Here is a 26,321-nt window from a genome sequence, read left to right as displayed (position 1 = left end):
ACAAATATGTAAACTGCAGTAACAAGACACAGGTGAGAGCCATCACACATTACCTGCCAGTTTGACCTGCCTCCTCTCCATCCACAGCTGATAGTCAACCACACCCCTGCTGCCACATACCCCCACCACCTGACTCAGTCAGGCAGCCTGCAAATTACTCCCCACCCATTGGGAGAGGTAATCTGCCACCACAATCTGTGCCCCAGGCCTGTGGACCACCTGAAATTTGAATGGATGAAGTGCCTTTATTCATGCAGTGGAGCCACTGGAGCAGGGCATGATTGGAACAGAGGGTAAAGGGGCACCCCTATAGATAGTACTGGATGGTGAGGACAGAACACTCATTCTCAATTGTGCTGTACTTGGTCTCCCTTACTGAAAGCTTGTGGCTGATGTACAGCATTTAATATATTATATAAATATAGTATATTTTGGGGATTCTAACTCACCAGGACTAACACAAAGCGATATACTCACATGCACCTTTCTAATGGCCTGACAGGCCCATGCCTATTCTTTCAAAGGGGAACTCAATAAAGGGTAATGGGTGCAGTGGCACTTTTGGGGTGGCCAGCAGATTCACCAGTTGACATTTGCGACATGCCACACACCATCTGTGTGCATCACCATGAATACATGGCCAATAAAAATGAGCCATTAGATGGTTTAGTGTTTTATCCTGTCCCAAATGCCCAGCAATGGGGTTATTATGAGCCACATGGAACAGAAGTTCTCTATGGCTTTTTTTGAACTGGGTATTCTCTTCCATGGTTTGAGTTTCCTGCATAACTTAATCTAACCTATCCTTTATTAATCAGAAAATATGAGGTGGGATAGGGCAACATTAGGAGGAATTTCCTGACCATCAATTACTCTCACTTGGTTCAAGGCATTTCTCAGGGTCTCATCATGCAGTTGCTCCAAGGGGAAATCCCAGAGGGGAATCCCTGCAAGGGGTGGATGGGCAGTGCCATCCCCACCCTCCATGTCCCCTTGGCCCTGGCACCACCTCCCCAGCCAATGCATGTCAGGGATCTAGATCAGAGTTTCCACCTCCATGCAGGAACACTGATCCTGGAAATGCCTGGTTTCTCCACAGTACCAACACACCTGCCTGGCCTTTACCCCAGCTCTGTTGGGCATTGGATATCCCCCCTGTGGAAAGAGAGACAGAGCATGGGGAGATGTTACAGAGGCAGGGGAGGAAAAGCGATGTGGGAACTGGGTGTCAGTTTCTTTGCCCCAGCACCTAATTTTTGGGGAGCTGAAACTGGGGGATAAGACGGGAGCAAAGAAAGAATGCGAGAAAGACCAGGGATGCCTAGACCAGGAACAGCCAGTGAGTGATCCTCCTTCAGCTGCATGGCTTCATCCAAGGACATGGACCAGTGGCAACAGACCAGCTCCGCTGTACTTGTTGGGAGGCAGGCAACAAATTGTTCCAGTACCAACAGCTTGAAGATCTGTTCTGCATCCTGCTCCTGCTCCTGTAACCGGAAGCGTGGGTGGCGCTTCTCAGGTGTTTTGTCGATGTGCTGCAGGACCGCCCTCTTGACACTGGAATAGTCCAGCTGCTGGCTGACAAGCTGGACATCCCCCGATTACAAGGAGAGCAGTTGCAGAGCCCATTCCTCCACCAGCCATTCCCACGCAGCTGCTGCATACTTGAAGAGCTACAGGAAGGTCTCTGGATTGTCTATGGAGGCCATTTTGGGGAGCATCACGTGTGGCATGGGTGCAGGGGACACATCCAGAGATGTGGTGGGCTGCAGCTGCCCACCTGCCGGCTCTCGGCCAAGGAGCACTTGGTGTAGGGTTTGGTGAAGGATGGTGCGGGACTTGACAATTTCACAGAGTGGGTCTGAAGCATCTGAGGCTTCACCCAGTCCTGGGTTTTGGCACCACTGTAGAACCTGGTTTTTGAGGGTGTGTTAGGGTGGAGGAAGACTCGGGAAGCAGGCAGAATTTTAGCCAAGCTTGGGGCTCATGTTTATTCAACCCACGCTTTTCAGCAAAACTCAACAAAAAACAAGACAACTCAACAGAAAAGAGGCCTGTCATGGACTTGTAGCTTTTGCTCCATCATGTTCAAGTGTGTGTGTAACGGATGTGCATACATGTCTTGCCAGCTACGCCAGCTATATCACACTCTATCTCTTTCTTGCTGATTATTAGAGTCACTGAAAGCACAAAGAGACACAAATAAGTAGACTTGGGTTAACAAGCCACACTTGAGAATCATCACGCGTTAACTTCCAGTTTGACCCACCTCCTCTCCATCCACAGTTGATGCTCAACCACATCCCTGCTGCCACAGTTATATATTCTGATATGTGTTATTTTGAGTTTGAGTTTGAGTTCTCTACCATGTTTTTGGTCATGTTTTGGATTTGTTCTATCAGAGCATTTTTTGCTAACGATCTGGACTGTCTTGACCTTGATTTGCCGGTTAATAAACCTTTGCAAATAATCTTTACTCTGCCTCTGTGAGCCCTGTGTTACATATATATTAGTGAATGTCTATTTCTCTGGTGGTCTGTGTGTATGTTTACTCACAGTCTTCTCGCGTCTGTATGTAGAGAACATTGCTGCGGACACCATCCCCTGCCTGTGTGTAGGCCAACACCTGGACACTGTAGTTTGTGAACTTTTCTAAGCCTTTCAACTCCACTTGCTCACGTACTGTAGTAATGTTCTGCATCTCACCCCATTCTGAAAGAGGAGGGAGGTGTGATATACTTTTATACAGTACATTAAAACAAAGCCATCTAGGACAAATCAATAGTTCTAAAATACAAAGTCCTAATCAAAGAAACACACGAAAAAAACTGCATTGAATACTGTGAAAAAAAACAAAAAAACAAAACAGGTGACAGTTTGAGGAATAAGACAACAATAGTTGTAGCAATAGTTGTATTGTACTGTATAATTACACTGGTTCAGCCCCAGTATCTGACATGAATAGCACTCACCTCCATCTGGGAAGAGGGACCAGAACACCACACGATAACCTTTCAAGACCCCGTTTAGGGTCATCCGTGGAGGCTCTGACCATGTAATCACTGCCTCATCTGATGTCACTGTGATGGCCCGTACATTCTGAGGAGGCTGGCTGGGCACTGGGAGTGAAAGAGAAAAACAATACACTTATAAAATCAAGGAACAAGATTTAGAACTTTAGCTTGTGTGCTACGTTGAAATCATGTGTAACACCCTGGACATCCATGAAATAAAGGAGTATAAAGTAGGTGAGAGACAAAATAAATGATATAGACACATTATAAATACAATCAGAAGCAAACATCTGTTAAAAATTCTTTACATTATTGTTAAAATTTTTTCCACATTTTTTGTAGTGATTCAGGAAGTAGTATGATAATTTATGTCACAGTTTTCAGCATTTCTAGCATTGTCTGAAGTAGATTTATGTTAAAATGCACATTAAGGTATTAAAAATCATCACAAAATTCCTCAAATGAAAGAGCCATGGAATGTTCATCTGAATTCTTCTCTTGTAATGTTCACTTTTGCTTCTGCCCGGATACATGGCAAATGTGGCCATGATGAGGTGCCAAATGGTGCTCTTGAATAAACAAGGGTGCTATTGAGGTAAGACAGTGCATGTCTGTGTGCCTTTAGCTGGAAGAGAACGCATGACCGTGAAGGACAGGATGAAAGGAGGAGGGATGAAGCTGGCTTGGCTCTATGCAGGAGCAGCTGCAGCTGGCGCAGGAAGAGAGGGTGCAAGAGAAAGGATAGAGAGTGAAAGAGGAGAAGGAGAAGGGTGAAGAGAAACCACAGCATTTGCTTGAAGAGGCTTTGGGGTCTGACTGGGCTTGACCCCAGAGGACTGCCACCACCATTTAGAGGACTGCACTCACAATTCCAGCTCTCTCTCATTTTCAGTTTAATTCACAGTCCTCAGTTAGCACTTATTGACAGCTTTCATAATTAGACCTCTATGAGAATAAAGCCTTGTGACAGAGGGACAGAGAGGAAGACATATATCATGTAACACAAGATTTACAACTAGATATAGAAAATATAGCTGCAACTGGTGATTGTTGTGGTCCAAGCACCACAGCATTTATGAGATATTGCAGATGTAATCAAAAACCAATATTCAAAATGCCTACTTAATTCAGAAGAATACATCAGCATGGAAAAGTCACCCAACCCACTTGGACTTCCAAAAAGGAACGGACAAATTCAACCTTCTGAGCTTCAGAGCCCAAAGATGTAAAATGAACAGTCATACTGATAAAGCTGATTGCTATGAAATTGGTATCAGGTCATTATCCATGAATCTAATCAGGTTTTGCAAGTAGTGCTCCCATAGTCAGGTTTTCCAAGATGCAACAGTAAAGACATATAGATGAGCATACTGTTCAATTTTCATGTCTCGTTAGAAGACTAATTCGCAAACGTAGATTTTGCATATTATGCAAATTAGCACAAAATATACATGGGTGGAGATGCAAGTGTCTGGAGCCTTTTTCATTTTATTAGCCTGAGTAGTGTGAGGGAGTAATGCCTCCTGAGCAAGTTTCATGTCATTTTAGTATAATGCATTTCTTTAGGTTTTGGAGAATTTGTTTTTAGCAGAGAAGAAGAAGAAGAAGAAGAAGAAGAAGAAGAACTGCTGAGTGCTGGACCTCTAGCAAGAGGTCATGCACTTTGTTCATGGACCTCTAAAAGTACTAACGAAAACAACAGGTTCTACCGCCTTTCATTCCAGCATTGTAACCTCACATGTGCAGACTCATCTGTGTCTTTACTGCATTGAAACACAGATTAGAGGAGCTGGCAGTGGCCATGCACCAAAAGCAAGCTCTGTTCATAGAAAGGAACAGTGCATTAAAGTACAGAGGTAAGGGTACCTAATCCAGCCATCTTGCATACAAAGACACACCATGATGTGCTATTATTGGCTGAGTCTCATTCTCTGAACTCTTTCTGGTATCTCAACTTCAAAGCAAACTGAAGATCTGAGTGTAAATCAGAACACAGAACAACAGTGGCAATGAATGCCCTACAAACTGGTTTTAAGGCTAACAAAAGTTGGATCCTCAGACAATTTCAGTGTTGGCTGAATGCTCAATGACAATCTCAAAAGTATGTGTTGGTTACAAGAGGTGTTGCTCCGGTCTGCATTTTCTCCTTTGAGGTATGCCCTTAGGTGTTCTGTCTGCAAAGTCTGAAATAATAACAACAGATGCATGTTCACAGATCAGGGAAAAGTGAATGTGAATGGAAGATGGAAAAATGAGGCTCAACATCCACATATCAATGTCCTTGAAATGAAAGCTGTGTGGCTAGTACTACAGCATTTTCAGGAACCCCTAAAAGTGTGGACTAACAAAACCACAGTGGTATATTACATCAATCACAAAATTCCAAGTGATGTTGATGTGGACGATCAAGCCCTGAATGAAGGCAGATGCACATCTCCTGCCTCGGAGAGCTGCATATCTAACAGGTTGATATAATCAGTAAGTGGAGTTGCTATATATATTACAAGATGGTGGTTCAGTTCATTTGGAACACCTATGGAAAAGCAGAAGTCTGCGAACAGACAATAACTCAATTAGTTTGTGTAAAACCTGATGATCCATGTTAGATCAAATACATCAGTGTTGTCTGAGCATGTACTTCTATGTAAGGGGTAAGCCTCAAGGAAAATCTGACCTTTTGTACAAAGGAGTTAATATCACAAATTTACAAAATAAAAATGTCACACACACATTCACTTATACTGTGACATCATCACCCAGGTTCCATCATATAGAGACTGTCTATTCACTAGGCTAAACAAAAAATGTATAAATGCATGTTAAAAAAATGTTTTTATTAATGTAAATATCATGAAATTAGATCATACCGAATGCACAGCCAGAAATTTGAACTGCTAAATTTTAGATCTTTTATATCTAAAGTGCTTATTGTAAATGAAACTATTACTGATCAGGGATTTAATGTACTTTGCTTAACAGAAATGTGTATTAGACCTAATGAGTATGTAGCATTAAAGCTATATACACTGCCCTTTTCTAACTGGCATTTCTATTGAAAGGTAAATGACTGCAAAACATACAGTAGGCCACGGGCTTTCAGCCCTCCTTCCATCTCTGCAGAAGAACTGTGCCCAGTCTGTAATACCATGCATTGAACAATTCCTTGTATACCCATTTGGGGTCATACATGGCTAAAAGAGGTGGAGATGATAGTGCTGCTCTGAGAGTTTAAAATGCTCTGATCTGTTCATCACCCCAGATCCAGCAAAACTTCTTGGATAGATCTCAAAGAGCTTTGTCTTTTTCAGCCAATTGTGGAATGAACTTCCCCAGCTGATTAACCATTCCCAGGAAGCTCCTAAACTAACCTTTGTGGGCCATTTCATTTTCCTGATGGTCTGGGTTTACTTTGGGTTAAGGCTAATGCCTCTAGCAGATGTAATGTGACCTAGAAAGCTGACAACCTATTTAAATAGATCACTTGTCGATATTCAGCATGATTCCAGCTTGCTGGATTCTCTGCAGCACGGCATGTAGATGGCTATCATGCTCTTCTATAGCTCTGCCCCTTTCAAGCACATCATCCATATGATGTACTACACCTTCAAGGCCCTGTGTGACTTACGTCTCCATCCTGTTCTGGAAGTAAACAAAGCCTTTTAAAAAAGAACTGGCTTAAGGGCAGCAATCCACTGACAGGTGAAGTGGATAACATGGATTATCTCGTTATAACGGCACCTATAGAGGGGTGGGATATATTTATTAGTCAGCAAGTAAACATTCAGTTCTTGAAGTTGATGTGTTGGAAGCAGTTAAAATGGGCAAGCGTAACGATCTGAGCGACTTTGACAAGGGCCAAATTGTGATGTCTAGACAACCGGGTCAGAGCATCTCCAAAACGCCAGGCCTTATACGGTGTTCCTGGTATGCAGTGGTTAGTACCTACCAAAAGTGGTCCAAGGAAGGACAACTGTTGAACCGGCGACAGGGTCTTGGGCACCCAAGCCTCACTGATGCGCGTGGGGAGAGAAGGCTAGCCCATATCTACTGTCGCACAAATTGCTGAAAATGTAAATGCTGGCTCTGATAGAAAGGTGTCATAACACACAGTACAGTGCAGTTTTAGATGTAGTACAAGCGTGCTTGAAATGGTCTTTTTACCACAGGCATGATGTTATGCTGTGCTTGCAGTGCACTCGTAAAACATGGGTTTCATCAGAGCATTTGTACAGATTGCCACTCTAAACCTCTTGAGTCTTTTAATCCATTTCTCCCACTTGTGGTGTAGAAAAGTTGAATGGCTTGGGTGGTTAAATGTGGCACTGTGTCCCACTGTTCCTTGGCAGGATGCTTGTTGGACCTCTTGACCATTCTCTCTCTCTCACTCCATTTCCATTCACACCAGAAAAACTGATCTTCAGTTTCACACACCCTAAACTTACAGCAGATTTGACACCCTATTGTGTTCTTTGCTATAAACAAAACATACTTTTTACTATGAGCTTTACTGAGTTTTCCCTTCCTCACAACATCATCTAACTATTTCTCTCATATCATTGGCTGAATTCCTGAATATTCCAGCAGTATATTTTCCTTTACACCAAAATACCTAGCCACAAAAAAACAAGTCTACTCAGTCATTTCCATTAATGAACATTTAAAGACCCCCAGGGCTGTATTCTGAAGTTCTACATGAAGTTTCAGACTTTGTCTCGAACTTGGTTGTTTCTGTAGAGACTTTAATATTAATTTAGATAATCTGCAAAACCCTCTGCGAACAGCAGTTGTGTGTATACTAGAATTATTAGGGGTCAATCAGAATACAAGAGGGCCCACTCATTACAGTAGACAGACTCTTGATTCAATATTGACATTTAGATTATTTATAGAAAACATCAAGTATACAATCACATCAGTTGCTCTACACAGTTTTATTGAACTCTCCCAGAGCTGTCAACTTTGATTCGTTCACCCTTTAACCTCACAATCAGGTGACTGAGTCAAAATTCTGCTCCACTCTAAATAATGTAGCCCCACTTAAAAGAAAAATAATTACAGAGAAAACAAATAGTATCCTGGTATAATGATCCTATTCACACACAAAAAAAGACAATTTGAAAGTTAGAATGTAAATGGCATCTAAATAAATTGGTAGTTTTCTAAATTGCATGGAAGGAGAGCCTTCTTCATTATAAAATACTCTTATTGGTTATTTTTTTATGAAAAAGTTTGTAACACAGCAATTAAGCTCAAAATTGCACAGGTGCATTCATGAAATCTTTCAGTTAGGATTTAGGCCTCGTCACAGTACTGAGAAAGTGGTGAACGTGGTAAATGACATACCACTAGCCTCTGATCTGGGTTGTGTCTTCTTGCTTGTGTTGCTTGACCTTATTACAACTTTTGATATCATAGATCATAGTATTCTTCTAGATAGAATAGAAAATGTTGGAGTCAAGGGAATGGCTCTTTTATTTGACTGATTGTGATTAGTTTGTAGATGTAAATGACTTCTAACCATACAAACATAAAATCTGTTGCTCCACAGGGCTCGGTTCTAGGCCTACTGCTATTTTCTCTATATATGCTACCTCTGGGTACAATTACCCATAAACATAGTATTAGCTTCCAGCGTTGTGCTGATGACACACGTCATACAGTAAGTTTCAACAAAGATAGATGAGAGACAGCAGCTTAATAAAGTGGAGGAATGTGTAAAGGAGAATAGACACTACATGATTAGTACATTTTACTTAATTCTTAAAAGAACACAAGTACTTCTACTAGGACCCCAGGCAGCTAGAAGTAAGCTTATTGATGTAGTAACTCTGGATTACCTTTCATATACATCACATGCAACAGAGAAAGCCCTTGGTGTAATTATTGACTCCAGTCTCTCATTAGAAGTTAATGTAGATAATATCAATAGGACAATAGTCTTTTTTTCACTTCAGAAATATTGCTCAGACAATCTCATGCATTTGTTACCTCTAGGTTGGACTATTTAATGCCTTAATGTCAGGATCTTATAGTAGGTGCATAAACCAGAATGCAGTAGCCAGAGTCCTTACTAGGACCAGAGGTTCTATCACATTACCACTATCTTATCCACACTCCCAGTAAAATTTTACATTATAAAATACTACTCGTGGCCTATAAACCACTGAATGGTCCCACATCACAGTAACAGAATGAACCTTTCTGATCCACCATGCCTTCTTCAATCGTGGGTGCAGGCTCTTTAATAGTACCTAGAATAGTGAAGACTAGGGCAGGGGAAGAGCTTTTTCCTACAAATTCCCACAGCTACTGAACCGCCTTCCAATTAGTGTTCAGGACTCAGACAGGGTGTCAGAATTTAAGACTAGGCTGAAAACCTATTTGTTTAGTCAAGCCTTTTGTTAATAGCTTTCTCATAGGTAAAGGCACACATCTGGGGGTTCATGGGTATAGAGAGATTATCTAAACTGGGAATGTGTGAATGTTCTGTCAACCAGAAAAGGATAGGGTTAGGGTTAGGGTTCTTTTTTAAATTCTTTTTTTATTTGGCTTTTTTAGATTTTAAAACCGTCTCATGCAGCCTTCAAATCTACCTAAAAGGTCTGTTTTGCATACCAGTCTTCTGGATTTTTTTAGAGTACTAAATAACTTTGAATGTAAGATCAGAGGTTTTTTTTATTTATTTGAGATGCAGCCCATAACAACCATCCCGATGGTGGCAGAACGTTTTAAGAGACTGAGCTGTTTTGGATCTCACGTGCCATCTAGTGAATATTGCTTTTAAATCATCTTTATGTACATAAGCTATGCAGCGAGAGATACACAGTATGTGAATAATGCCACTCACATTGCTGCTGCTTCTACATGCGTACACAAATTCATCCAATAGACTGGTTATTCAGTGCAAGGAACATTCCTTAGGTTTTTACTCACTTACATTTCACATAATATAATGCACAAATATTACATTCGTCCTAAATTATAAATCTGGAATGAAAAAATGTCGGGCGGTCAAGGCTTGGGGACACAAAATTCATAATGTCCATTTGGCGTCGTTTGCCCAAAACGTTTGGAAACCACTGATCTAAATATATGATATAAGTAAACATGTCTTTACCGTCTTCTAGTGTGGTAGCATTGATCTCAGAACTGGATGGACCTGTTCCAGCTCGATTGAAGGCTTGAACAACCACTCCATACTGAGCAAATTTCTTCAGGTTATCCAGCGTATACACCTCACTGTCACCAGTTGCCTTCATCTCCACTATGCTGTACTGGCCGTTACTGCCAGGCCCATTCTCTCTGTAGCCAATCTGATAGCCGCGGATTACGCCATTCTGGAGCTCCTTCTTGGGAGCCTGGCAACAAGAGCAAAAGTATTGTTTTTATTTTTTGATCTAAATGTATTGTTTACTGTATCATCAATATTGTGGCATGAAGCCAAATTTGGCTCAGGTTGTGTACCTTCCATGTAACACGGATGCTCTGTGATGTCATAGGCTGCAGAATGACGTCCATGGGTGGCCCATCAGGAGCTGTGAAAGGCCAAAATGTCAGATCAGTTTATAACAAGCTAATAATCACTGACTGCTCATTAAAACCGTTGTACTGTGTATGTGTGTGTGTGCATACTTCTGTACTTACATGCTTCCTCTGTGCTGATAGTGAGCTCTTTGCTGGCCTGACTACGGCCGATTTTGTTGTATGAATACATACGAATGCTATAGACAGAAGCAGGATGCAGCTCCACTATGTTGGCCTGGTTATTGGTCGGGGAAATTTTGCGTGTAGCATGCTTCAATTCCCATGGATCTATGAAGAGACCAGCACAGAAAAATACATCATACCCTTATTAATTAAAGCACACTGCAGTGCATTGTTTTTGTTGGAACAATAATAATATGCCGAAAAAAATAACGAGTACAAACTATGCAGAATGCTTTATAAGCATCAGAAGCCAATAAAAACTGTGTACAGTAATGGATGGGACAGTGTCAAGCAGTCTCTATCTGGCCTCAAAATATCTGTATGAATGTTGTATAGAATGTTGTATTGTTTTAGTTGGCTATTGTGCTGCAAAAAATGGCAGAAAAGTACATACCAGATTTGTTTTTGTATTCAATATCATAACTGGTAATGATGCTGTTCCCATCAAACCTCTGGGTCCATCTTAAGTTCATACTGCGATCTTTTACCTCACGTACTTCTAACTCTGGGGGATCAGGGGGCTCTACAACAAGGAAATACAGACAAAGCAATTTGGAAGGGCGGGGGGGTGGGGTGGTCAGGGCACAAGAGGATAAATTATTGATTTTGTGTCTCTAGATAAGGTGTATCATGTCAGACATGAATTTGGTCTCCATGGCTGATTGTCTTACCTTGCACAGTCAACTGAATGAGGCCACGGCCCTCGCCATAGGAGTTGATAGCATGACATGAGAAGAACACAGAGTCCCCACGCTCAGCTGGCTTCAGCTACAAAAGGGGAAAGCGACAGAGAGAGAGAGAGAGAGAGAGAGAGACAGAGAGAGAGAGAGAGATGGAGGGGGGAGGGAGGATGGAGAGAGGAAGCAAGAGAGAAGAAAAAGAATTAGAAGAAAAAGAATAAGAGAGTTACAAAACATTGTAACATTGTCTTGAGATGCTCTACTCTCTTATTCTCTAACATCTCTACATCCAAATCTCTCGCAGTGTTTTTAATAATTTTTGGTACTCCAGTAGGTTAAAGAATACACGATTGTGCCTAATTTCTCAAGTTTCTACTAACTGTCATAACCTAATGCTTTGCATTTCTAGAAAAGACCACTGATTGATTCATTATTGACATTCCTTCAATCTCTTTGATTTCCAGATTAGGTATAATACGTGAGTGTCTCACCTTCAGCGTGGAAATCACCTCATCACTCTTCTCATTGGGGCTAGTGGTGATTGAGTAGCGAGGGTTACGGTCAGGGTCGATGACAGTGTCCCCACGTTCCCAGCGAATGATAATAGGGTACTCACCCCGGGCAGTGCAGTTTAGTTCTTTATTCTGTCCTTTTATAGCCATAGTTGTGTTAGGATGGGAGGTGATCATGGCTGGGACTGGAGAGAGAGGAGAGAAGAGTACATGATAAAATTAACCAAGGAGAGAAAGAAATGATTAAAGGAGAAAAAATAGAGAATAAAATAAGTAAAGTGAAGTGAGAGGGTTTAATTAGAATGTGAATGTTTGTGTGATTTTAAACTTTAAAATTAACACTGCTCAGATATTACTCCCTTGTCCTTCATGCTTACGCGCACACACGCATGCATGCACACACACACACACACTTTATCGATTAGAAGAGAATTCTGCTGTTTTGTTTTCATCACTTATTAATTCTGCCCTCCTTCCACTAAAGGAAACAAACAGAATTGAGGGCAACAGAGGAGAGGAACAGTTTAATCAATAACACCAACACATCTTCAAAGAATGAGGAAGAGAGAGAGAGAGAGAGAGAGAGAGAGAGAGAGAGAGAGTGAGCAAGTGAATACGTCTGTCTAAACTGCTGGATAAGAAAACAAAATAATAACATGGGAAGAAGAAGTGAATGATACAGAAAAAAGCCAACATTACAAAAGTAATAATAAAATAATAATAAATACATTAATTAAATTAAATTGATCAAAATTTTATGGTTTTAGGCTTGGCCCTACCCATACCATCCTCATATTACATTCGCTTGGCATACTGGTCAAGACGATTTATATACCTGTAGTTCTGATTTGAGAGTTCTATCTGATCACCTGTACACCCATTTCGAAGCAGAGATTTAATTTAGATTAATAAATTAAATTAATAGTTTTGGGGCAAAAAAAACCAAAACACATTTATACAATTTTCCACCCCAAATATAGTCAATCAGTTAAGACATGTTTCGAGAATGATTTCTTTCTCTAGTTTTGCACAATATTAACAAGTAACTACCCAAGACCTTTTCCAAAAAGGCTTAAAATGTCATATACTTACTATACAGACAACACTGTTAATCTATTTGTAGCCCCATGAAACAAAAATGGGGAGTTTGTTAACTAGATAAATAAATAATTAAAATCCCCAAAAATTGTTTCAGCGAGTTATAATATTTTCTAAAAGATTATACGTTAGTTTAATACCGTTTATGTGTATAGTTTTTGTGTACATTATATTTGGTCCTGGGAGAATAGGGAACAAGAGGAGAAAGAGGGGAAAAAAATTACATTGTCATGGGCTTACAGAACTTTGAGGCAAGAAATGTAACAATAATGTACACATTAGGTTATCTGTTTGAGAACTTTGTGCAGCAATGCAGTGTATTTGCAAACCATGAGTGCATTCTTCCATTTTATTTGAGTGTCATCACACAACTCTGTTTGGCTAGCTGCAACACGAGAGTTTCAGGGCATATCAAGGTTTAAACATTAGCCTGTTTTGCTAACACATCTAAACTATTTTGTTAGTGCCTAAGCTGACCAACACGGTTGGTTTGTCTCATGTGCTGGGAGGACATTACCAGGGGTAACCACAAATTAACGGTTTAAGCTAACTTAGCATGACTTCTTTGCTAATGCTAAAGCTACTTAGCAGTAATACTCCACAAACCTGCTGTCGTTCCATAGTGATTGCCATTGGCTTACACCGATCAGCCATAACATTAACCACTGACATGAGATGTGGATAAAATTGATTATCTGGTTACAGGGGCACCTGTCCAGGGGTGGAATATATAAGACAGCAAGTGAACAGTCAGTTCTCAAAGTTACTTTTTGAAGTTCCTGTTTGACGCAAGAAAAATGGGCAAGCGCAAGGATCTGAGTGACTTTGACAATAGCCAAATTGTGATGGCGAAATAACTGGGTCAGAGCATCTCCAAAATGGCAGGTCTTGTGTCTTGTGAGGTGCTCCCAGTATGTATTGGTTAGTACCTACCGAATGTGGTCCAAGGTTGGACAGTGTCATGAGTAACCAAGGTTCATTGATGCACCTGGAGATCGAAGGCTAGCCCGTCTGGTCCAATCCCACAGAAGAGCTACTGTAGCACAAATTGCTGGCTATAATAGAAATCTGTCAGAACACAAAGTGCATCACAGCTTGCTGCGTATGGGGCTGCATAGCTGTAGACCAAACAGAGTGCCCATGCTGACCCGGACAGCCGGGTGCAAATGCGTCGTTTACTTCGAGAAGAAGGTAAACCGATGCTACTTTGACACATACCTTAACGGCAGTGCGCCCTGCCACACTGCAGGAATGGTTTAAGGAACATGACAAAGAGTTCAAGGTGTTGACTTGGCCTCCAAATTCCCCAGCTCTCAATCTGATCAAGCATCTGTGGGATGTGTTGGACGAACAAGTCCGATCCATGGAGGCCCCGCCTTGCAAAGTACATGACTTAAAGAATCTGCTGCTAACATCTTGGTGCCAGATACCACAGCACACCTTCAGAGGTCTTGTGGAGTCCATGCCTTAATGGGTGAGAGCTGTTTTGGTGGCAGAAGGGGGACCTACAGGTGGCAGGTGGTTTTAATGTTATGGCTGATCGGTGTATGACAGTGTTACCCAAATGGGTCCTTGGGGACTCCAGATATTTCATAGTTTTTCCCTCTGCCAACTTATATGACTAAACGTAGAACTATCTGGAAGAGTAAGTACTGGGTACAGGTGAGGCTGGAGCTGGGAAAGACTAATAATACAAGGACTGCTGAAACCCAGAAGTGCTTGGAGAATGAAGTAACGTGGACAAGTTCTCTGTCTCAGGTCCTCCAGTCCCTATCCAGTCTGCAGGACCAGCTCTCTTTGGCCTGCAGCAACAGCAACATGAAATGTACATTCAGATCCCAGGCCGCAGAATGAGTCCTGTTGAAGAGCTTCCTAAGACCATCCTGCTTCCCTGCATGCTCACTGATAATTATCGTTACTCTAGCCAGGCTAACACCACAGGACAATGACAATGGATACCTAGATATTTCTGAAGGGACGGACAATGTGTGGCATCCACATTCAGGTGCTGTAGACTGGAGAGACCCAGCTGGTGATCCACAAGTCTGCTTTTGAAAAGCCAGCTGGACTACCCTGCAGTGAAGACAGCAGTTCTGAAATGATTCAGCATGATGCTAGAAGGACACTGTCAGCAGTTCCAGGTGTTGACATTTGAGGATGGGGATTAGCCCTTTGCCTAGAGGCTCCTCAACTTCTGCAAGTGGTGCCTTTGTGCCAACCCAAAGAGAAGGTTGGTGAATGGGTGACATTGGAAGAGTTTATTGCCTGGCTTCCTGCTAGCACAACTTCCACTTAGATGAGGGTCTGTTATGCAGGTGCCGGTAGGTGGGCCGGCCGATGGTGCAATTCCATTTTGAGTTTGTGATTGATGCCTTTTTGAATCTGGTTCATCTCAAGGTTTCTTCCTCATATCATCTCAGGGGGTGTTGGCTCCACACTTGCTCATTAGGGATTTAAATTTATGACTAGATATTTTGTAAAGTTGCTTTGTGACAGTGTGTATTAAAAGTGGTATAAAATTTTTGGAACTGAACTGAATTGAATTGAGTGATAACACCTGGCATACTGCAGGCATGTGCCTGGCTTAGTATTTCCCCCAACCATTCTAACATCTCACTTGTCTTTTATTCTGCAAGCTGCTGCAGCTGATTCCCTGAGACCTGGATCAGGACCTGGGTAGGTCTGCTGAGACTACAGAGAGCTGGGACATTTCCAGGCAGACTGCCCCTAAAAGGAGATGGATCAGGTGCTTCTGGTGTCTCTGGTTCTGAAGGTGATGTACAGTGTCAGTCAATACTCAGCCAGGTTAATGGCAGGGCCATTAGGGTAATGGTCATGACCTTGCCTTTGGTGGATGCAAGCCTTTCCCCTGGAGGAGTTGCATGACGATACATTGAGGCACATTTTTGATCAGGTCTCCATGATTGATGGTCAAAATGTTTGACCTTTCACTACTTGCAATTACTAATGACAAGCTGTAAAGTGTGACTCAGGACACATCCTGAACCAGTGTGTTTGTGAAACATCTCTATGAAGATCATGGTTGAGGCACTGATCTCCTGGGATGGGATCTTAAAGAGATCCTAACTGATCAGGGCATGTCTTTTATGTCATGTACAATATACTAAGCAAACTTTATGAATTAAAACAACCCAAAGTAGCATATACCATCTCCAAGCCAATGGATTAGTCAAGCGCTTTAATAAGTTACTTAAAATTATGATTCCAAGGTTTGTATAGTTGCCTTGCACTCAGTGTTTCCAGGATTAGCTCCAGATTCATCGTAACCCTGACCAGGATAAAATGGTTACTGAAGACGAAGATTTGCACACAATGATAGTCAGAACTGAGAAAACTGCAAAGATGGCCCAAGATGGTAAAAAACAGGTTCAGTTGATCCTAGAACTTTAGCAAAACTCCACACATTGGACATTTTATCCAGTAAAATTAGCGCTATGACATAATATGTCCTGGGGAGATAAAGTCTTCACCGTACTATCCACCTCTAGCTCAGAATTACTCACAAAGAGGCAAAGGTCCTTTGAGGTCACACAGTGGGTTGGAGAAGATATATACGGTGTTGCATACATATAGAGATAACACACAGCAGATTACTTTAGGTTTTCTTAAACAATGGAGAGAGGTGGTCCCTGTTGCTATGATGATAACAGAAAGAGATGAGTTGGAACTGGAGTGTTCAAAAAACATTGAATTCCACACTGATCCAACTTGGAGACCATCTCACACTATCCCAGAGAGTATAGGTTGCCAAGTTGCAGGTTGAGATCCCTACACGGGCATACAGATATCACAGTACACCACATTGAGACCCCAGTGTTGTTGTGTGAAGGCAGAAATACTGCTTGCCTAAGCTCAAAAGAAAAGTGATTCAGGAGGACTGCTAGAGATAATAAAGGAGTTACATAGTGACTGGAACAACCCCATTGTGTTGAGCCCATGAAGGATCGGTCATTCTGTGTAGGTTTCCATTCTGTCCCTCAGTGAATGCTGATTTTAAGTTTGATGTGTATCCTCTACCTCTTATTCACAAACTCCTGGATCAGCTAGGTGTGGCTCATTTTTATTCAACCCTAGATTTGAAGCGCTATTGTCAGATTCCCTTATTGCAAAATTCCAAGGAAAAAGTGGTACCAGCTATGTTTCAATGATTAATGGATCATGTTCTACAGCCCCGCTGCCATATGGCACAGCATATTTAGATTACATAATCATTTACAACAATAGGCAGTGGCATATGCAACATGTGAAGGCGACCTGAAGGTCCTGACGTAGGCAGGACTCATGGCAAACCTGGCAAAGTGTGTGACTGGATGAATGGTAGTATGGTATCTGTCCTTCCACTAAGGTCATGGGTAGATACATCCCAAAATTGATAAGACTGTTCCAATTTAAGGTTTCCCTTGACCCAAGACCACAAAAAACGGGTGAGACAGGTCCTGTGGCTGGTGGGATATTATTATAGGTTTGGAAGTTGGTCACAGGCCAGATGGCTTGCCGGCCTGGATTGGGCGCTGGGTTATGTAGCACGTCGGGTTGTTGTTTGGCATGGATCTGCATCTTTAGAGAGGATTTTGGGGATGAGCAAGAGGGGTAATGACTGTATTTATGTTTGTTTCCTCTCCTCATCTGTCTGACAGTGAGCTGTGTGTATCTGAGCAAGTGACAGCAGAGCACAGTAAAGAAGATCTGCTACAGTTCAGAGTGAGCTGGAATGCTCCTAGTTCATTTGTTTTTTGTATCATTAATAATAATAATAATAATAATGCTATTGGTTTTATTTAATATACACAGTATATACTGCATGCTTTTATTTATATAGCGTCCTTCACAGATTAAACCATAGAAAAAAGTACTCTGACTCACTTTTGACTGTCAGCAACATGCTCTTGCTGATATCTGAGCCCACACCATTGCTGGCCTGGCACAAATAGTAGCCACGATCCTCCTCCAAAACATGTCGGATCAGAAGAGAACCATTGGGCATGATCTGGATGCGGCCAGTCAGAGGAACTGGATGGTATTGCTGTGGGTTTCCAATACCTGGAAAAACAAAATGCAGCAAATGTTACAATCATAAAAGTAATATAATAATACATTTTGCTGAAGAATTAAGGTTAGGGTTATAATAAAGCTTATAAATAATATGAAAAGTTTATATAATTATATTGATATTTTTAGCCCTGCTGCCACACACAAGAAAACCAACAACAACAACAACAAAAAAATCAGTTAGCCTCGTATATGCGTTGGAAATATTCTATTAAGTTACAGTTACACTGTTTGGTGAGTTGCTGAGTAAATTGAGAATATTACGTTGCATTCGAGGTAAAGTTGCATCTTGTAATTTCCTGCCTTTCCAGTAAAAACACAGTAAAATAATCTCTCAACTTGTGTTGAGTGTTGCATTGTAAAAGACAATACCTTTGGCATGTTTCCACATGACTTTGGGAGGGGGGTAACCATCCACAGAGCAATTTAGAACTCCAGACTTTCCATAGATCCCATCCTGGTTGTTAGGCTGAACTCGGAAACGAGGGGGGACTGCAAGACCCAAATCATAATTTATCTGACCAAGAAAATAGTCTAATAAAAGCATAATATTACTGTCTATTGATATTTTAGAACTCATCTCCCTTTCACATACAATGGTGGAGATATCCCAAATACATGTTTTGAGAGTCAGTGTTGCTAAACTGGATAAAGTTCCCATCTTTTTCAGTCATAACCTAATGTCTTGTTGTATGCCCAGCACTCATTATGATCTGCAGTTTCTGTTATTTCTCATTTCATGGTCTTGACGTTATCCTCCCTCCCTTACAGTGGGAACCTGTTTGTATAACTGTGTAAAATATGCCTATATTTTCTCACCAGTGACTATAAGCTGCCTTTCAGAGCTGACGGTGGCTGCATCATTGCTGGCGATGCAAGTGTAGTTGCCGTTGTGCTTTAGGGAAACTTTGGAGATCTGCAGTGAGCTCATGAACTCCTTGGTCTCAATGGTGACACCAGAGGTGCCAGACACAATCTCCTGACCATCTTTACGCCATGTAATCCGGATGGGCATGTCCCCAGATGAAACTACACATGCTATGTACATCAGTTTACCAATGGAAGTAGGGGGGAAGTCAAAAGGCTGAATGAGAGGGGGAACTAAGAAATTGATAGAAATAGAGAATAGATAAAAGAGAGGACAAGAAGAAGACAGAGAGATTTGGTATTCAGCAGAGAAGGTTGATATGTATATTTCTCTATGGTCTGTAGTGAAGCACAAACCCTCACAACACTCCACCCCCAGCCCACCCCACCTCACCCCACCCCGCCAACCCAACTCAGACACACATGCACTACCTCCTTCTCCCTCCAGACCATAATAGCTGCTCTAATTAGAGCCCAATTGGCATGGGGAATAATGGTGTTGCCATGGAAACCAAGGGAGGGGGGTCCAACTGAAGACATCTGGGGGATTTAATCTGGGGCTCGTTAAAATTCAGTTAATTAAATCAGAGACATGACAAGACAAGCAGCACACTATACTATCTTCACACTGGAGTCAGTGTTCCCTTGTAGTAACTCACATGGACGCACAAACATGAATACACAGACACATACACACAATGTGGACCATACTGTTCTCACGCTAAAACCCTCTTTCAAATTCTTTATTCAAAATGTATCCAATAGAGTAGCACCATCACAGGTTTGAGATTTGTAAACAGTAGCAGTATGATGTCATGGTAATTCTTCATACTTCCAGAATGTGGTTTGGACTGGGTTTGGAATTGCACAGGAACAGCTGCTAACCTTTGACAGTGACATAGACGGTCTGGCTGATAGAGAGCTGGGGTTGGATGAGCACACTGCACAGGTACGCTCCCTCATCCATTCCTTTCTGCACATCACTGAGCTTGAGTGTACCATTCTCATATACCACCTGCCGATGGTTGTCTGGCAACAGCATGCCATCTTTGTACCACTTGATGGAGTAGTATGGGTAGCCGATCACACGGCAATTGATGAAGGTGTTGCGCCCAGCAACAGCTGTAATGTTGCGCATGGCCCTGATACTTGGGGGGCCTGAGAGAGAAAGAGGAAAACAACCAAAAAACCAGACAGAAGTAGAGAGTGATGAGGTGTGGTGATAAGAAATAGAGGCATTAAGATACATATAGAAAGAAGTCAGGATTATTTAGAGGAAGAGAAAAGGTGAACGATTGATCAGAAGGAGTGATGAGATAAAGGAAAGGAAAAAAAATAAAGAAGTGACAGAATGCAAGAAAGATGTAAAGTACAGAAGGAGGATAAACGATGGAAAGGAGATCGGTTTAGAGTGCTCTGTCAGAGCATAATGAATGTGTGTGCACATATCTGTGTGCGACTAGAAAATATTAAATCACTTTTGTGGACTATTTTATCTTTGCTTTGACAATCAATTGTACAAGCAAAGTGAAAGCAAATGTACTATGTAGAATCAAACTTGCGACATCACATGTTTAATCATTTGTCAGTACAGGTTTGTTTAGCATCACATTTCAATAAAGTACCCCAAATGCACATGTAAAGGAAACAAGAACTGGTAAGAACAGAGGCTCTCAGAAGGCTTCAGCTACGATCCTTCCTGCTAACCAGTTATCATCTACGCTAAGTTTACCCATGAGGTCCTAGTTCATTCATGCCAAAGGTCAGTGATGATCCGACAGTTAATAAACTGACTAGACTAATGCATTTAAAGTACATATCACATTAACTTCATAATGAAACCAATCACTGCATTTCTTTTCTGGGGTAAGGGTATGGGGGATCCTCTGAAGGACTCTGTTCTCAAAATACATGAGAATGAAGAAAGAGGAGAGAGATGATGGACAGAGTATTATGGCAAATGCGGACAAGAAAAAGGAAGAACTAAGCGTCACAGTAAAAGTAGTACTATGAAGCATTGGGAGAAGAGGAGTTTGTCTCAAAATGGAGGATATGCGTATGGAGATTTGCATATGGAGATTTTGTGTATAGAAAAATTCTTGTCTTCTCTGCCCTTTCTTTCTTGCTGCCTTTCTGTCTCTCTGCTCAGTGTGTGTTGAGCTTTGTCATAGCTCTGACAGTCAACGCCTGATGTATTATTCAACAAAAACTGTCGTACAGTATCCCCTTTTCTCTCTCTCTCTCTCTCTCTCTCTCTCTCTCAATGCACTCCTCTTATCTTTTTGTTTTTCCCTCGCAAAATAAGAATTCATGAGCCCTCTTAAAGGTTTATTCAGTAATAAAGGGTCTATGCAGTCTATACTGCTTTTTGAGAAAAGTACACTGAAAGCTTTGGGTTTGTTTTTGGGTGTGCACAACTGCATTTAGCTGAAAATGCAAATATTACTGTCTCACTGTGTGTCACCTCAGACTGAGTGCAAGTAAGGACTGACAGTAAGGGCATGTTTTTATATCTTAGTGGAGACCAAATGTGGGGACAAGGACAGGAATATCTGACAGTTTTAACCTTGTAGGGACATTTGGCTGGTACCAACAAGAATAAAAATGCAAGAGCCAAAAGGTTTTGTTTAGGTGTAGACAAAGCACTAATTAGCTGTGTGTGTGTGTGTGTGAGAGAGAGAGAGAGAGCGAGAGAGAGAGAGACTCTGATTCTGGTACCAGATCTCATATTCACTCCAAAGGGAGATAACAACATGTTTTTTTAGAACAGACAGATATGTCATAACTAAGTAGAGAGAAAAAGAAAGAGAGAAAGAGGTGGAGTGCAAAGAAGAGGAAAAGAGGTACTGATATCAGCATGCCTGTCAAAGAGACTCATCATCTCTTCTCTCGGATGGTGACTTCCCTCTCTTCTCCTATCCTTGACTGGCTGGAGAGACCTTCCCTGTATGCTAGCTCTCTTCTCCAATCATAGCTAAAATAACTCATGTTTGCTAGCCAGAGAATGAAGGCTGAGGAATAATGTTTACAATAGAGAGACAATTGTGATACGAGTGTTCAAGTGTGAGTGCTATCAAAAGAATCAAAATCTAAGAGACATACTGTACATATAAGACACAGAGTGAGTTACAAACAGCTAAAGAGTTCAAAACAGCTACGGTGTACTGCTAGAAGAACAAGACACACACCATCCACAAACATCTACCCCCTTCCAACAGCATCTGGAAGGGGAATGGAGTGATCAAACAGAAGAGTTTTGGACAGTTAAATGAGGAGTGGGTGGGTGGGTGGGTAGGTAAGTGGTGGAGAGATGGTAAAAGGAGGTAATGGGTTTTAAGCCACCCTCTAACAGCTGAGATTGAAAAGTAGACAGGCACCTCTTACGTTTATGCGCGCTTGGTACTCGGCGCTACCGGCCGAGTTGCGTGCAGCGCAGCGGTACACGCCCCCGTCGCGGATCTGTGGGTTGCTGACGTTAACATGCGATACAGTGGAGCCGTCCGAGAGCGTGTACTGACTGGCCCGGTGCGCCGAGTCCCGAGCGATTGGCTCATCATCCAGGGTCCAAGTGATGGTGGGTGGAGGGGCACCTTTGGCTGCACACATTAGGGAGAAGGGTTCGCCTGGTGCCACCACACGTTCACTGAAGGATGAGACAATCCTTGGTGTGCCATCTGCAGGTTGGAAGGAGGAAAAATAGAAAAAAAAAACAAACAAAGAATGAAAAGAGAACCAAAACAAAGTCGGTTAAATAGAAACGTATCACCTATCAAGAAAAGAGATCAGGTTTAATCTGATAATTAGCCAACAAAGCATTTTCCTTTCTATACTCCATGGCAACTCACCTTCCAACAGTATAATGGAGAAGTCCTGGGCGGTTTGAGCCTTGCGCGTAGCAAAGCACTGGTACGCGCCCGAGTGTCTTTTCTGGGCAGCAGTGATGAACAGAGTCTCATTGTTGTTGCCCTGTATGGAGAAGTGCTGGTCAGGAAGTACAGGTTCTGTGTTCCGGAACCAGGACACAGTGAAATGAGGGGAACCTTGAACGGCACAGGACAGGATCACTGTACTGCTGATACCTGTCTTCAAGTTTTTAGGGGAGACAGTGACCCTTAGTGGCTCTGGGGAGAGAGGAGAGCGGAGAAGAGAGAAATGCAGAAAGAGATAAACGTAAGTAGATGTTTCTGTTCAACAGAAAATTGTGCCTAGTTCTTGTCCAGTGGTTAATCAGTTTCTTGTTTGCCTTTAATAGAACACTAACAAATCCATTTAACATCTGGAAGGTTGGTAATGGTAAGACATTTTTTTTTTGTAAATAATTATACTGGATTACTGCGATCTGACCTTCTTATCTTCCCCATCTACGAGTTGAACCACTAATTCAGTTTAGAATCAGATATCAGAATAAACAATCACATGACTCTTGTCCATTAGTCCACGTGCTGGATATGGGATTTGTTCATATTTGATTTTAAGATTATTGTATTCATTTTGGAAATGTTTGTATGGTCTTGCCCTGTTCTACTGCAGTAAAATATGTTCCTGATATTTCATTCAAGTCAGTGAATATTGCATTCAGGTAAGTTTTCTTTTTGTACAAGGCTCTTTATCAACTTGGTCTCACCATTTTAATAATGTTCAAGGTACTATATAGCAGCAGGAGCAGCAGTAGTAGTAGTAGTAGTAGTAGTTGTACTAGTAATAATAGTAGAAGTAGTGTTCAAATGTTGAATTCCCACTTTACTTCGGGTCCCACAGAGTACAATATAGGAAAAACAGGAACGAATAGACAGACGAAGGGGGACAGAGCCATGTGAGAGGAGAGGAAGAAAAAGAAAATGTCAGTGAGCAATAAGGCAGCTGGTGTTATGTGCTGGGGGCTTAGTGTGGGAATGTGCGGGTGTTTGTGGCATCCTCAGTGCTCGCCTTGTCAGAGTGTGTGTGTGCACGCTGGTTTGATTTGCCCACTGGCTAAATGTCCAAAAGTCCACCAGACCTCCTGCTCTACACCATTCTCTCCTCCCTTTAAAGTGTGTTTCTAGCAAACTGAAATGATCCTTCACACACACACACACACACCATATATGGTTGCAACACAACCTTCCGTCCACCTCGTAAAGCAGGAAGGTGACATAGACCGTCCAGGCCACCAGTACCATTTTGTCTACATCTCTCTCCGTCTCTTTTGCTCGCTCTTTCTTTCCCTCCTTTTCTTTTTGTTTAAAGGTGAGCCTGCACAAGTCTGTTTGAGATGTACTGCAGTTTTCAGATAATATTTGATTCTATTTGACTCACTCCACTCCTATTTGTATCTCCGTCGTATTTTTTCTCTCCATCCACCCACGCTCATCTCCTCTTTTTTTTCACTCCCTATTTTTCTCATTTTAGATTAGATAGTCTACATTTTAAGCCATTTTCATTTGAATTGGTTATTTAATTGGGAAGGGTTTACATTTAAATGCAAGTCAGAATCCCAGAAAGCCTGCCCTTACAAATTGATCAGTTACAAGACCTGGCAGAATTTCAACAAAGAAACGTTCATGAAGGCTCGGTGCTGTAGCATTACAAGCTTCCTGCACTGGAACTAAGAGGCCCCAAACACTGTTCCAGCATGATGACGCCCCTGTGCACAAAGCGAGCAGCATGAAGACATGGTGTGTGAAGGATGGAAGAACTTTAGTGTCCTGCACAGAGCCTTGACCTCAACCCTACTGAACACCTTCGGGATGAACTGGAACAGGAGCCTCCTCACATCAACATCAGTGCCTGACCTCAACCTCACTAATGCTCATCTGGCTGTATGAGCAAATTCAACCTCAGGTGTAAACATATAACATGTGTTAGTGAAAAAAAAATCCCCACAGCCATGTTCTGAAATCTACAGGAAAGCCTTCGCAGAAAAGTGGATTTTATTATAACATGAAAAGGGTTTGGGGATTAATTCTTGAATGGGATGTTCACAAAGCACATGTTGGTGTGATGGTCAGGTGTCCACAAACTTTTGGCCATATAGAGGATATAGTTATTCATGAGTTAACCATCAGCCTACTCTGAGCAGACGGATTTGAAATGGAGATAAATGTAACATTTGTTATATATCACATCTTGTGTAATGGGTCTTCACCAAACCATTTATTACTGGTAGAGGTATCCATAATGTTCTCTAAGCTCATACTTGCGTAGCTTAAGAGGTTAGAGCAAGGAAAACTGACCCTGCATGTGGATCACACAACTGTACAAAGTGTCTTCTGTTAACAAAATTTGATTCAAAATAGCTCTGAACCTAATTTTATTTAAGGTTAAATCAATATTTACAGTACCGTGCAGACGTTCCCAAGTTCCTACTTTCCCAATATTCATCTCCTCACCTATCACATTGAGGTATCCTGTGACCTCCTTGGAGCCAAAGCTATTGGTGACCTCACAGATGTAGTTGCCTGAATCCTCCATTCGTAGGTCACTGATGGTAAGGCCGGTGAGACGCCTGGTCCAGCGGGAGTCAGCCGGAAGTGGCCTGCCATCCTTCAGCCAACGGATAGTGGGATTGGGGAAGCCTGAGGCAATGCATGGCAGCTCCACGCTGCGACCCACCTGCACTTCGCCTGACTGGAAGCTGTCCATCACTGAGGGTGTGGACTCTGTAGGATCTGGAGTACACACAAGACATATTGTAAGGAACATTCATTCATAATCACAGTTTTTTTTCCCCTCTGATCTGATACCAACTTCATCAATCCGCTGATTCTTGATTAGCTTACGAGGTTAGCTTTCAACACAACTGTTCAAAGCTTCTTTCGGTTAACAAAATGAAACATTTACAGTCTTGTGCAGACTATCTGAGTACGACATTTGTTCTAGATATTTCTTTTATGACTTTCAGTATTGTTGAGTTAGTACAAAAGCACTTTATATTTCCAAAGATTACTTTTCCAACAACAAAAAAATGAAACGTTACATAAAAATGTTTGTATGTTGGTAAAGAAAGCAACATATTACGTAACAGAACACTTCTGAGATATATATATATATATATATATATATATATAAAAAAATGAAGGCTGCTGGGTTTTGAAAGAAAACATGCAAGAGCGAGAGTCAAAGTCTCCAGAAGAACTGAGGCAGATTCTCCATGATACTTTTTACAGTACTGCATTACCAAAATGGGTCTACATAAAATGGATGGGGGATGCCTTTCTGGAGTATGACCAAAAACATTATTTTTTTACTAAATACTATTAATCTACACTATTGATTCTTAAAGGCCGTGTAGGCAGGTAGGATTATGTAATGGTAGTGATCCATTCTGAGGAGAAACATCCTTTGTATGTATTCATTTGTGTGCCAATACTTTATTTCTAAAACAAACTAATTGC

The 26,321-nt window shown here is 41.7% G+C and overlaps 1 protein-coding gene across 1 annotated transcript in view; it reads right to left on the bottom strand.

Annotated features, from left to right (window-relative positions):
- LOC128621700 (cell adhesion molecule DSCAML1) overlaps positions 1-25,608 on the bottom strand; it is a 40,919-nt gene extending 15,311 nt beyond the window's left edge. The window contains exons 1-15 of the mRNA XM_053647656.1: positions 25,317-25,608; positions 22,794-23,069; positions 22,326-22,622; positions 19,834-20,106; positions 18,901-19,182; positions 18,454-18,573; positions 17,896-18,072; positions 11,893-12,098; positions 11,393-11,489; positions 11,116-11,244; positions 10,659-10,826; positions 10,479-10,549; positions 10,132-10,372; positions 2,973-3,119; positions 2,557-2,712 (exon numbers count right to left, since the gene is read on the bottom strand). Of these exons, the coding sequence (XP_053503631.1) occupies positions 2,557-2,712; positions 2,973-3,119; positions 10,132-10,372; positions 10,479-10,549; positions 10,659-10,826; positions 11,116-11,244; positions 11,393-11,489; positions 11,893-12,098; positions 17,896-18,072; positions 18,454-18,573; positions 18,901-19,182; positions 19,834-20,106; positions 22,326-22,622; positions 22,794-23,069; positions 25,317-25,569 (2,893 nt within the window). The 5' untranslated portion in view covers positions 25,570-25,608. The remainder of the gene's footprint in view (positions 1-2,556; positions 2,713-2,972; positions 3,120-10,131; positions 10,373-10,478; positions 10,550-10,658; positions 10,827-11,115; positions 11,245-11,392; positions 11,490-11,892; positions 12,099-17,895; positions 18,073-18,453; positions 18,574-18,900; positions 19,183-19,833; positions 20,107-22,325; positions 22,623-22,793; positions 23,070-25,316) is intronic.
- Between the last annotated feature and the right edge of the window lie 713 nt (positions 25,609-26,321).

This window comes from Ictalurus furcatus, chromosome 17 (genome assembly GCF_023375685.1).
Source record: "Ictalurus furcatus strain D&B chromosome 17, Billie_1.0, whole genome shotgun sequence".
Taxonomy (NCBI): domain Eukaryota; kingdom Metazoa; phylum Chordata; class Actinopteri; order Siluriformes; family Ictaluridae; genus Ictalurus; species Ictalurus furcatus.
The sequence above is the reverse complement of the archived record's forward strand: the minus strand, read 5'-3'. Positions and strand labels throughout refer to the sequence as shown.